Raw genomic sequence first — 13,862 nt, 5'->3', positions numbered from 1 at the left:
TCTTGGCTGAAAGCCTGAATATATCCTAGGGACTGCAGGGACAGGAAAACCTCAGAGTGCCAAGTGTCAGGCCAGACCAGCAGGAAACCTTTGTGTGAAGGCTTTCTGAGGATAGAGATGCCATGCAATCTTAGACAGGTTTATTTTCTTGGAAAGTGAAGAGGATGAAAGGAATATACTAGAGGATAGAAAACATTACTTCAAGTCACTCCTCTGACCTAAAAAGGAATCTGATTTTAGAGATTTTTTAAAAAGGCATTTTTGGCTGAAGATAGGCAAATGATTTAATTTAAATGCTATGGACCAAGTCCAACAGCTCAAAATATTAGACTATTATTTCTTAAAGATTGAACCCTAAAATTATGCGATTTCATTACAGGCCATTGCTCCATCTCTCACTGACTTTGACTCACCATGATCACTTTTTATGGTCATCTGTACATATAAAGTAGTTGTAAGTTTATTGTAAACAGTGAAGATACATTTTTAAGAGAAATTATCGCATTCCAATAAGAAACCAAATATTGATGAGGAAAGCTGCTGGTATTTAATCACACGGCGCTCATTTGAACAAGCTGGGGCTGGAGTTGGGTTATAGCAGTTATTTTATGGAGATTAGATAAGTGAGTAAAAATGGAGAAAGGTCCATCCCAGGGTTACCATGCTGCTCTTCCAAGAAGGGAAATGAAAACAGTGTCTAGAGTGAGGACTACACTGTCTTTTTATTTGTTTTTGTTTTGTTATGAAGGGATAAGCTAAGGTATGTTTTGATGGATTTTCAATGCACTGAATTAAGTCAATTTAGCATACATGGCCAGAGAAGGTTATTCTCAAATTGGTTGACCAAATGATCCCTAAGAGAAAAAAATTAATTCATTTCTAAAACTTACTCAATTTTGTTGTTAGAAAAAGTTAACAAGGTAGAATTAGACAAATCAGGGAAATTATTTAGTTATTTCAAACTTTGCCTCTCTGCCAAGGTGCCCCTGCCCCCTCTACCCAGGTCTAAATCTCTTGTCTCAAGTACCTGGATTTTTTTCTCTATAATAAGTACATAATGCTATCTTGTGGGAGATCATTTATAAATCACTTTCAGAAATATCCCCAAAGAGTTTGAAGCAGGGTGTGGTCACCAGGTGTGTTCATGAACTTAGAATTTAAAAAACCCCATGGAATGATTGTGTAGATAAACTGGAATAAATTTGATGCATGTTTAACAATTAGAAGAACACCTAGTTAATTGTTAAATGTTTGCTTAAAGAAGACGACATTTTTTGGCTACTAGGCTTTTATCTTTCTAATACTTCTGTGTCTTAAAAAGCAAGTGTTTATATATATTTATGTTTATGTTATTTTTAGAGGTACCTGTAGAATAACAGTGGTATGATCAAAGTCTTTACTTATTTGAGATTTTTAAAAGGTCCCTTTTTTGAACCATGGATTATTAACAGAGTTTTAAAGAAAATGAGAAGGGTTTTAGTTTGTTCCAGCTAATCAATATTGCACGCCCTAACTTGGAGGGAAAATTTGACACTTGAATGTCATATAATTTACATTCGTGTACTCTTTACTTAAAAAAAAGTTATTAAAAATCAGTTTTGAAGTCTTAATTTATTTCAATGAAACTATTTCCTAAATATATAGTTTTTGCTTAAGAAAACACTGATACAGAGGTTATACTAGACAGTTTTTTTTTTCTCATAATAGAGCTTTTAGATTTTCTTATAAAACTAAAGAAGGAATGGGAATGTGGGAAAAGAGTCTTCCCTGAATGACCAGAGGACGTCGTCCTTATGCTAAGGATGTGTAGTCAGAGCAGAGTTCACTTCATTCCTGAGTGATAAATTACAGGTCGTAAAAGTTAAGAGTTGTAAGAGTAAACAGGTAAAGAGCTGTGCGGGGGGGCTTCACTGCATAGCCCTGCAGAAACATCAGACTTGCGAAGGTAGAGATGCACGTGCCGTCCACCAGACCTCTGGGCTCGTTCATTTTAAATTAAGAAACATTTGAGCCTTACTGAATATTAGACCCTGAGCAAAGGACCATGGGAAGTTAAAGTAAAAAAAAAAAAATCCCAGAAATCTTCAGTCTTCTAGGAAAGGTAGCCATGCAGAAAGATAAAAATGACGCTAGGCAATAATTGGGAAAATTATAGTAGAGTTAGAAATGAAATGCTGAGGGAGATCAAAACGTCTTGAACTTGCTTCACCTCCAAGTACTTCTATTAGCAAGAGGGTACCATTAACCATTAAATCAGATTTTCCCCCTTCAGATGTCTGATTGTAAGCAAGTCACCTTTCAAAACTGGATGAGCTGAGGTAGAGTGTATGTTTCACACCTGTAAAGTGGAGCTATAGAAATTCAGAGAGTAATTTGTTGGTTCTAATACCTTGCATCTCTTAACACGATTCTTCCATGAAATCATTTTCTTATATATAATGCCTTTCAAATCCATACCATGAACTTAGTAGAGCTCTTAGGAGATGGAAAAACCATAGAGCACACACGAGACAAATAAACAACACGTGCCATTGTGGAAGCAATTTTTATCTATAATCTTGATTTTATGTAGCCATGGAAATAACTACTTACTAATTGGCCCAGATCAAGTAACGGTCTATTGTGAGTATCACAGAATGGAATATTTGTTTTATTATGTTGTCTATGTGGCATCATTAAGGAGAAGAAACTGGTAAAATGGATGAATAAATTTTAAAAATTATATTAGTTAATACTGAAAACAAACTAAGCCAGTGAATTTGATATCTAGAATAGGACGCAACAGAAAGAGCATTTCTTAGGCAGAATAAGTTTTTACTATGAATAAAGGTTTCAGCTTTTATTAGATGTGTTCTGTTCTAAGTTCTCTCTGACATTGGGTCATGATACTTATTTCAATCTGTGGGATTTTTAAAAGAATATCTCCTTGATTTTTTTCTTTTGAAATTTGGAGAACTTAAAAACAGCCTGCTATATATCGCAAGAGGTAAGAAAAGTTAGCTTGAGGGAAGGCGGGGGAACCTCTTTCCTCTTAGGGCCAGTCCTGCAGGGAGGCAAAGGGTGTGGTTTCAGTAGTGCCAGGAAATCTGCCATGCCTCAAAATATCTCCCTTCCCACCTGTCATGGAGTCTGACATTCCAGATTTAGACAGTCACTTCTTTGGTGCATGAACACGCAAATACCATTGGGAGCAGCAACACCTTGCTATTATTATAACCTAACTCTGGCACTCTTTTTATCTGTGTAAGGGGTCAGATTTCCACTTGACAGCTGAAATCAAGGGGCTTAGAGACATGAGAAATAAGATAGCACTGTTTCCCTTAGGAGAAGGGGGCCTTAAACATGGTTACAGAAAATAACAGCCAGTAGGATTTACCATAAGTAATGAGTCACCAATTTTGCCCTAGTAATTAATCACCTTGTTCTTTGGTTATTTTCTAGCTGACATTGATGACATGAAAATATGCTATGTTTTAAGAGAAGGGGCTAATGCCACCAGTGATGTGTTCCATTTTACGGTTCAAGATGGTGGTAAGTATTCCACTCTCCTGTTAGTATAAACAAGGAGAGTGACTTTCATTGGTTGTTCTTTGACAGCTTTATTACCAGGAATCTGTATCAAGTGACATTTTATGCTCACCTGAATTTTTACTGAGTTTGGTATTTGCTATAGAATATCTGACATTCTCAATCCGACACAATACTATTCTGCAATGATTGTAGATAAATGTTCTAGGTATATTATTTTTGTCTTATGTTTTGTAAAGCACTAAAGAGAAAGATATATATAAATAGGATTCCCATGTCCAGTTGTTCAGATTATGCTCTGCACGAGGCTGCCTACTTAAGGTGACAAGAGGATGATGGAATTCAGCCCAGCTCCACTTGCAAGCCACATGTCTTCCCCGGATGTGTCTGCTCATGTACAAATTAGTACAAGGTGTCTTTTTCTAATTTGCACATGGGTACAGTGTGGACTAATGCTAGTGAATAACGTGTTGCTTTCACCAAGAAATTAGTGCTAAATAAATGTATGTTTTATTTCACCAAGCTCAGTATGTCTAATGATTTTCTTAGTTTGGGGGATTTTGTGACTTAGTCTAGCTAAAATGTTCCTTGGTGAAGTCTGAAGAATACAGCAGAGAATAGGATACGACTTGTGATCTGTCTCCTGAGCAATATTATTGTCATGGCTCCCCGATAGCCCTGACTGCCACTCAGTCTTTTCAACTCTCTTCCTAACCCTGTAGACCGGGAGAAAACTGCCACTTCTAGATTGGTCGGAAAGATGTTTTTGTTCTCACATGCTCTCAAGAGAAGCAAAAGAACCTCAGGACATGTGTGTGTTGTGCGAACAGGACATTGGAAGTGGGGGAACACATGTGAGAGAGAAGAGAGAGGGAGAAAAGAAATGATTCCAGTTCAGTCATCTGTTTCCTTATGATGCTTTCTAAAACATCATAGTGCACACTATCATGTCAGCTGTCTCAAAAAGATTACATGCGTACCCTTCATATTTTTTGAAGCATTAAATAGCATTTGTTTAAAATATCATTGGGTTGTTATAAACCAATGTTACTGCAATAAACAAAAAATTTTTTAAAAAAAGAAATATGCAAAAAAAATAAAATAATAAAATAATAAAATAAAATATCATTGGACATTATTATGTCCAAACTTTAGTGTGAGACTCTGAAATAATTCAAGTCTGTGTAGTATATCAAAATGTAAGGACTAAGTTGTTGGTTCAAGGCACCATGTTTATCTCTTGATTAACTAAATAAACCTCAATAGCAAATGTATGATATTCTTTAAAATTACAAAAAAGGTTTGAAATCCAATGGCTACAATTCTAAGACATTATAGCCTGTACTTTTTTTATATTTTGCTGTTTTTCCCCCTCATTATGCATATATATATATATGCAGAGTGTATATATGTTATCATATATATATATATATATGTATACACTCTTTATGAAATGGTCTCATTTACTTTAAAACTTTGGTCTGTATTCAAACTTTGGAAAACATTAAGCAGTATCATATTTCAAAATATTAAGTGAGGAATGACTAACTGAAGAGATTGGGTTTATTTTTGGATTTGCCGAAAATGTGGCTGAGCCACTAAAGAGTGTGTTTATGGAAATAGGAACTAAATCATTTCCGGAGCTTTTTCAGAGCTAGAGTTTCATGTGAGGGAGAAGAACTCCAGAGATATTGTTCTTTACCTTTTTCCTCCCCACTGACATGGCATTTCTTTTTTCTTTTTTTTTTTTTTTTTTGGTGAGGAAGATCAGCCCTGAGCTAACATCCATGCTAATCCTCCTCTTTTTGCTGAGGAAGACCGGCCCTGAGCTAACATCTATTGCCAATCCTGCTCCTTTTTTTTCCCGAAAGCCCCAGTGGATAGTTGTATGTCATAGTTGCACATCCTTTTAGTTGCTGTATGTGGGATGCCGCCTCAGCGTGGCCGGAGAAGCTGTGCGTTGGTGTGCGCCCGGGATCCGAACCCCGGGCGGCCAGTAGTGGAGCGTGCGCACTTAACCGCTAAGCCACGGGTGACATGGCATTTCTTATGGGGCTCAGGCAGATTCTGGCAAACTTATCTCTGGAACAGAATTTATCTTAATTCCCCTGATGTAAGAATACTTCCCTTTAATAGAATAAACACAGAGACCAGCAAAATTAAAAAATAAAAGTCACATATGTATTTCAAAGTTATTTTAATCTGATATTTATTTTTAGGACTTTTGCACTGTCTTGTAAAATAGTCTAACATTTGAATGAGAAGTGCAATGCTATTTAAACTTACAGAATATCTACAATGAAATTCTCCTCTCTGGGAAGTGTGAGGTGTTTTGCCAAACAGAAGTAAAAAATATTTGCAGTATTTGTGGTAAAAGAAAAAATAAAGATATCCTTCCTTTCTATAAAAACAATTATACTAAGAATTTTGAATTTTTTCTGATCTAACTATATAATATATATATTCTAGTAATACAGTCAATAATTTTGATCAAAATATACTCTAGAAAAGATCTATTTTAATAGGCTGTAATATGAACATTTATTTTCAGAATCTTCAAATTTAACAATGTAAATTTCATGTACTAGAAGACGTATTTATATCGTTTGACACTTCTCAAAGATATATATGTCTCAGGAGTTATGGCAGGTACTTGAATCCTATGAACAAGCATTATTCTTGTTTTTCAGTTGGAGGGCTCTAGGTCTCAGAGAAGCCAGGTGCCTTCTCCAGAAGCATCCATCCATCCAGGAAGTAACAGAGCTCCCTCGAGGGTACTTACTCTTCCCATCTAGGTGATGACAGACTTTTTGGACCAGTAGATAGTGATTTATTATTATTTACTTTATACAATGATAGTATGCATATCCATAAACCATCCCCATGAAATATAGGAAACGATTCTAGTATTTCACATCTGGGAAGCAAGTCAAGGAACCATGGCATAAAATTAAGAACTCTCTACTCCCAATTCTCTATCCAATCCACTAAATTCATCCTCTCAAGTCAACAAGATTGATTTTAGGACAGTAACTATCTAAAGAAATTACTGGGGCAAACATAATCCTTGAATAACCTAAAAAATAAAATATAACTTTGAATTTCAGGAGTCAAAAGTAGGAGAAGACATTGAGGAAAACAGAAAGCTAAAAGCTCTTGTTTCAGATTTAATTATATTATCACAAGACCCTGGGTAGCCACAGAATTCTTATGCTGTGATGTAGTAATGGATTAGGACTGCCCATCAATAATGGGATGGTGCTTAGGACAGAGTTACTACTCTTTGGATTTTGGAGAGCTTTGGAACAATTACCAGATGACAAGAGTAAAGATTACAGAATTTGAAGAATAGATAATGTTGGGATTTTCACCTCAGGGTTTGGACTTAGTAAATATTGGTTAATATAGCACATGCATACACACACACATACACACAGGCACACACACAGATCAGTATATCTTAAGGGTTCTTTCAATTATATCTTAAACCTTATATATGATTTATTGTTATTTATGTAATTTTGCCTTCATAGCATTCCTGTGAGCTGTTAAAAAAAAACTTATTATTCCTCTTTGGCAGATGAGGAAACAGAGTCACAGAAGTAAGTAACTGACCTCTCTCAATTTGCATAACCAGGCAGGTGGAGGCCTATTTGAATCCCAGCTTCTTTCTCCAAACAGTAACTTCCACACTTATTCAGGAAAGGCATACAAGGGGGGAAAACGCAAACTTTTCTGGGTTCTCCAGACCGAGTTTGTAGAAATGTTTAATAGACGAGAGTGAAGTGAGTAGGATCTGCTGATAAACAAAAATTCTGTGTCTTCTGGAGTGTGAATTTTTATTTTAAAATGCTTTCAAGGTCATCGTGTCTTAAAATTTATAATATTCTTTTTTTGGTATCATACTGTAGTTCTTTTTTTAAAAAACTACATGTAGAAATATATTAATTTTTCTAAACTTTAAATAAACACAAATCAAATCAAACTTCAGGTACCATTTTATACTTATTTTATCAATTAAATTACAAAGAAACTTTAAAAAATCCCTTAATACAGGGATTATGATGAAACAGGTGCACTTCCATACTATATGTGAAGTTGTAAACTGAGAATATGCTTTTGAAGAAAGATCTGTGGATATGTATTTGGAGTCATGAAGGCTGTAACGTTCCGCGTGATACATGGCTCAATGGAGGTAAAAACTTACAAGCACACATATGTCACCATGTAAAAAAATAGTAATCTGGAAATTACTCTAAATTCCAATAAAATTAGAAAAAGCTTTTTACTAATGGCATCAACATAACAAAATATTATGAATCCCTTAAAATGTATGAAGTCTATCATAGTGTGATTCTTAAAATGATCATTTAGTAATGAAATATGTTTATTGGAATATTAGTGAAGAACAGGAAGATGTTATATGAAAATAAGCCATCTGTTCAGGTATTCTAGGACCAGTGGACATTTGTGAATTCAGAGTTACAGTCTATGAGGTCAAACTCTGAAGTTAGGCAATGTGCTTCATTTATCTGTGGCTTCATCCAAGGAGCTTGTGTCTTTGAGTATCTGTAGCAATCACCTATAGATTTAGCTAAACCATCTTCCGTTTCTTTTTGTTTTCACTCTTTCTGTCTTCACGAGGGTAACTCCTAATATAATAATAGTACAGAGCTGAAACATCCTCCTGTGCTAGTTGCCTCTTTGAATTCTAATTCCAGATCTATTACTTCAGAATTTTGTGGGAAGAAAAAAGCGTTTATTCTTTTATCCCCTTCATAATCGAACATGTTTTTATCTGATTTCTTCTCAGCATGCAACTCTCTGTAATTTTCCTATGAGGTATTCCAGCATGAAAGTGCTCCTGTCACTCTTTAGTTTTTTCTCCAAGGAACTCCTCTGGCTCTTTGTTGTCCTGTGAAAGTCAGTCTCAGAACTATTCCAGGTATGTCCCACCCTCAACTCTAAAGACTGTTAATCACTCTTCAACACCCTGCTCAAATGTCATTTCCTCTCCAAAGTCGTTCCCAGCGTCATGATGACAAAGTTAGACACGCCCTCCTTTGTGCTTCTATTCCTACCTTTGTTTACAGCAAGAACGTTGTATTCTGATTATTTGCTAATGTGAAGACCTCCATTAGTAGAGGAGGAAATCCTTCACCTCAAAAAGACGTCATTAATTTTTGTGCCACAGTGCCTACCAAGGTTTGAACACAGGGCAAATATTTAATTAATAGTAAAATGAATAAATGGGAAAAAGAAGCTCCCTTTTTATATAAGGACCAATTAAATAGTATTCTAAGAAAAGCTCCTATAAACAATCCCCAGTGGACCCTTTGCATTCCTGTAGAACATTCCTTTATCCTAGCATTAATTTAAATCCCTGTGGCACCAAGGAAGATTTTTAGTAAAGCTTTCACATTTTTAAACACATGAAATCAACTGCTGTGAAAATTCTTTTGAAATCTTCAGTGAAATATACTTAAGATGGAAGAGATTCACAGTAACCACCAGTTCGGACGGAGCTCACGTTATTCTTAAAGAATTCTTTTCAGAAAAAAAAAGTTGACAATATCTTATATAAATAATTATACAATTTTAAAATTTAAAGGGAAATAAACATTTTCTATAAATCATTGACATTTTAAAGTCAGTACCACTGTCAGTGTTTTTAGTTGCCCCATTTTTTCGCCTCATGTGTTAAGAGATGACATTGTGACAGGTAGAGGAGTAGGAAGCTACGCATTACCATAAAGTAACCTCAGTCCTCATTAAAAAGGCATTGTGTAAAATTTCATTGGTTTTGTTTGTTTGTTTCTTTTAAGTCTCAAGGCCTCAGCATCAGATCCAAGATATTTTTTGATGGATGTAAGAAAGAATTAGGATATATGAGCTTGATATACTGAGTAGGAGGAGCCTGACTTTTTCTCCATGATGAAAATTGGTTTGCCGCTTCCTCATTTGAACTCGAATACGACATGGGCACGCAGACTAAGAGATTTCTGTCTCCTAGTTTTGGCACTGAAACTGGGGCGTCAGACATGATATCTGTGTTGGCCATTCTGACATATTTGGTCCATGGCCAGACATTTGTTGCCACCGCCTTTGTGCATTTTGGTGCCCAATTTTCCATCCGCCAGGATACTTAATTCATATGCTCTTGAAAGATATTAATAGTATCTTGACATAGTAGAAGAAGTTGCAAAGTCATTTCTGTCTATGAAATGTCAGTTAAGGTCGAGGCTTTCAGATTTTTATTCCATTTCGACAACTGAATACTCAGACGCAAGGAGACTGGAAGCCCTTCATTCTAGTTAAAAGGACCACAAGATTTTGCTTGAAGGTGACTAGTAACTTAAGAGTTTAAGGCGAAGTCATTATTAATAATTAGCTTGAATTTAAAGCAAGGGTTGGCAAGATATAAGTAAGTGCAGTAAGTCGGAAAACAAGGTCTGAGTACAAGCATTAAGATTATACAGACACACTCAGCTTAGAGGAAAAAAGCAAGCATTCTTGGCAATAAAATTAATTACTAGTGACACGAGAACCAGAGGAAAGGTGCTAGTGCCTTAGGGAGTTATAATAAGACGGTGAGGTCATGTCAGGCACCGGTACAAATGTTTTTAATCTGTAAGAGAGCACAAGATCTACTAGAATACAGATCCTGGGAAGGGGTGTTGGCTACTGTAGCTGAATGTTTGTAAGCCTTTCTTTTTTTTTTTGTGAGGAAGATAGGCCCTGAGCTAACATCTGCCAATCCTCCTCTTTTTGCTGAGGAAGACTGGCCCTGGGCTAACATCCATGCCCATCTTCCTCCACTTTATATGGGATGCCGCCACAGCATGGCCTAACACGTGGTGCGTCGGTGCGCACCCGGGATCCGAACCAGCGAACCCCAGGCCGCCGCGGCGGAGCACACGCACTTAACCGTTTGCATCACTGGGCTGGCCCCATGCCTTTCTTTTTTCATTGAGCAGTTCAGAACAAAGTCCTCAAGGTCTTTCTATGCCAGCTCCCTGCCTTTAAAAGCATGACTCTATAAGGTACCTATACTGTGTCCATGAAAGAAGTTATACCTTTTAAAAAGTAAGTATAAACCAACTTTTACTTATTATCCTTTAGGTTCATTCCAAAATTATATGTCACATGGACATACTATTTTTATTGGCTTTAGTTTAGAGGAAACCTTTCTTAAATCATTAAATCTTTCGGAGAATATGAATCATTATTGGACACATTTCTGGAAGTTTACCATGATTCAGTATTTACTCTCAAAACAAATGATAGTCACCTTTTAAAAACTAAGCAAATCTTTAATAGGTGATTAAAATACCATAATCTCAAGTCAAATATTAATTGGTGGTATATATCACATAATGCAATAATATCCCATTTGATCTCTTTTAAGTTTGCTCTGGGTAGCTGGGAGAAATAGAAGGTGGTGTTCATGGTCTAGTACACAGTTGTAATTAGTAGGATTCTATATTTGCTAGAACCTTTGAGAAAACAATGGAGAACAAGAATGCAATTAAGAGAAGGTTCAGAGTTTCTGTGGTGAATCTTACTTGCTAAAAAGAGATTCCTTATCCATTTATATATTGAATCATTCAAAAGTATTTTTGGAGCATACACTATGTTTTGGGCATCTATTGGGATCTGGGAAAACAAAGATGACTGTCATAGTTATGATCTCTGATCTGAGATTGTGATAGGTACAGATGATAAAATAGTAGACAGAACATTTATACATTGTTTAAACCATTATGGAGGTTATAATTAAACCCCAGATAGAATGCAGCTGTCAGGAAAGGCCTCTGAAAGGTGATATTTAAGCATAGATTTAGGATGAGATGAAATTACCACAGGGAGAAGGGAGGAAGAAATGTTCCAGGCAGAGGGAAAAGCCTGTGCGAAGGCACTGAGCTTTGTGTTCCAGTGGCCGGAAGAGCACCGGCAGCCTGGAGCTCAATTAACAAAGCAAAGAGCAGCACCAGATGCTGGAGAGCTAGACTGCAGCCAGACTGTGCAGAGCCTTATAAACCCAGGGCAGTAATGTAAATACTGTTCTAAGGGAGGGGGAAACGCCCCGAATCATTTTAAAGCAAGAGAGTAACATGTTTCCATTTATGTCTTGAGAAGATGACTCTTGCAAACTGTAGAGAATCAAAGGGAGGCAGCAAGAGGAAAACGGGGAGACTAATGTGAGGCTGATGCAGCAAGACAGATGCGATACAGAAGGAAGAGGACAGGCTTGTATAATTTTGGATCTCAATCTATGGAGTTTATTGATGGATTGGATTATGGGGTCAGGAAAAAAGGAGAACTTAAACACAATTCTGGGTTTCTTGGCCAGTGGAGAGTGGTGGTGCCATTTATTGAAATGCAAAAGACTAGAGGGGCATGGAAAAAGGTTAAGGGAAGAAATTAAGAGGTCACTTGGAACATATTAATTATGAGATGTCTTACTTCTTTGAAATGTGTATACAGGAAGGCCAGCCTCTTGACCCTGCTTATCTTCCCTTCCATCATATTAGGAGCACAGCCTTTGGAGTTAGCACTGGAACAAATATTGGTTCTGCCCCTTGGAATAATTGGTGATGTGACCCTGAGCCAAGTGACTGAACCTTTCTTAGGCTCGGTTTCATTTGTAAAGTGGAACAATAATAGTACCTAGCTGATAGGGTTCTTTTGAAGATTAAGTAAGATAATTCATGGAAATGGGATCATTCATGCAGCACAGTTCCTGTCACATAGTAATGGCTGGGCAGGTAGCTACTGCTGCTTTTGAGGCTGCTCCTATGAGGGTTTCCAGAGCTTTTCCTCCTCTTTTTATTTCTTTTCTTTTACTTTATTTTTCTTGCTTATTTCCCCTTTCTTCTCCTCCCCTCCTTTTCTTCCTTTCTTCTTCCTTTCTCTTGCCTTCCTCACAGCAGCTGTGTGTAAGGTTTGTCTGACTTTGTTTTGGGTGGAGAGGTGGGATATACAGGGATGCGAGTGGAAAAATAATGAGTACTTTTGTAATGCTGAGTTTAAAGGCTCAGAATGCTTCCAAAGTTGTTTCACCATCAGTGAATAACTGAACTAAGATTTTCATTTGACTAATAGTAAGGAATTTTCCCTATAGTCAAATAATGGAAATATGAAACACTGTATCTCCTGAGCTCGGTTTGCACGTTTTATTTCTCCTTTTTAATGGCTGGGAGTATAAACTTTATAGGCTTAAAGGTTACATATAGTAACCTGCTTTTATCAAAATACAGCACTCCATGGGGCTGGCCCGGTGGCGCAGCAGTTAAGTGTGCACGCTCTGCTTCGGTGGCCCGGGGTTCACAGGTTCAGATCCCAGGCACGCACCGACACACCGCTTGTCAAGCCATGCTGTGGCGGCGTCCCGTACAAAGTAGAGGAAGATGGGCATGGATGTTAGCCCAGGGCCAATCTTCCTCGGCAAAAAGAGGAGGATTGGCATCGGATGTTAGCTCAGGGCTGATCTTCCTCACAAAAAATATATATATACACATATATATATGTATAGCGCTCCAAAATGTCTTCGGGTGAGAAATTCAAAGGATGGTTTTGATTGCAAGTCTAATACACTGAGCCACAACAGGCTGAACTGAGAAAATACCATATTTATTCAGGTCTTGGCATCAGCTAAATATATTTAGTATATATAGTATGTGGTAGTCACCTCAGCTGACAGATGTTCCAGTTAGTCAATATTGTAAAGAAAGAAGCAATTAAACAAATGTACCTTAGAGAAAATTAGTAAATTTAGACAATAAGAAGAGCATATATTTTGAAGTTCTCCATTTAGGCCATTGGAAAGTAAGTGCTGTGAATATGTATGTTACTCCTAACACGTTCCTTAAAAACTGTGTGAATGATTTTTAGTAATCAGGTACTTGTTGAGTCCATGTAATAAAAATGTAAAATCCTACTTTCCTGTGATATTACAGGAAAATTATCTGCTTTTTAAAATCTTGTACCTCTATTGTTCTTATAAATAATGACTGGATAATATATGGATTTTATTCAATAGCTATAATAACAGATTTTCTACCTGATAAGTATTAAAGCCATGTGTCTTCTGCAATATCCCAGTGAGGTCAAAGGGACAGATGTCATACTTAATCTCGATTGCAAATAAGGAAAAATAAGATTTATTAAAGCTTAACTTTGTGATAAAGTGATGAATTAGTGACACACACACACAAATAAATATAGGTGTTTTGGTTCTTGCTTGACAAATGTAGATTGATTTCATAATGTACATTTCTTAAGAGCAAAAATGTGTGTGTAAATGAGAAAAAATTCTTTTCCTTAGCATTCTG

At 36.6% G+C, this 13,862-nt stretch overlaps 1 protein-coding gene across 1 annotated transcript in view; it reads left to right on the top strand.

Annotated features, from left to right (window-relative positions):
- Positions 1-13,862, top strand: part of FREM2 (FRAS1 related extracellular matrix 2) — a 172,796-nt gene that overhangs the window by 7,238 nt on the left and 151,696 nt on the right. Inside the window, exon 2 of the mRNA XM_087436139.1 lies at positions 3,442-3,531. Within this exon, the coding sequence (XP_087292265.1) occupies positions 3,442-3,531 (90 nt within the window). The remainder of the gene's footprint in view (positions 1-3,441; positions 3,532-13,862) is intronic.

The sequence above is a fragment of the Ceratotherium simum genome, chromosome 10 (assembly GCF_057802395.1).
Source record: "Ceratotherium simum simum isolate JZ-2026a chromosome 10, ASM5780239v1, whole genome shotgun sequence".
Lineage (NCBI taxonomy): Eukaryota > Metazoa > Chordata > Mammalia > Perissodactyla > Rhinocerotidae > Ceratotherium > Ceratotherium simum.
This window is presented reverse-complemented; position numbering and strand designations above follow the sequence as displayed.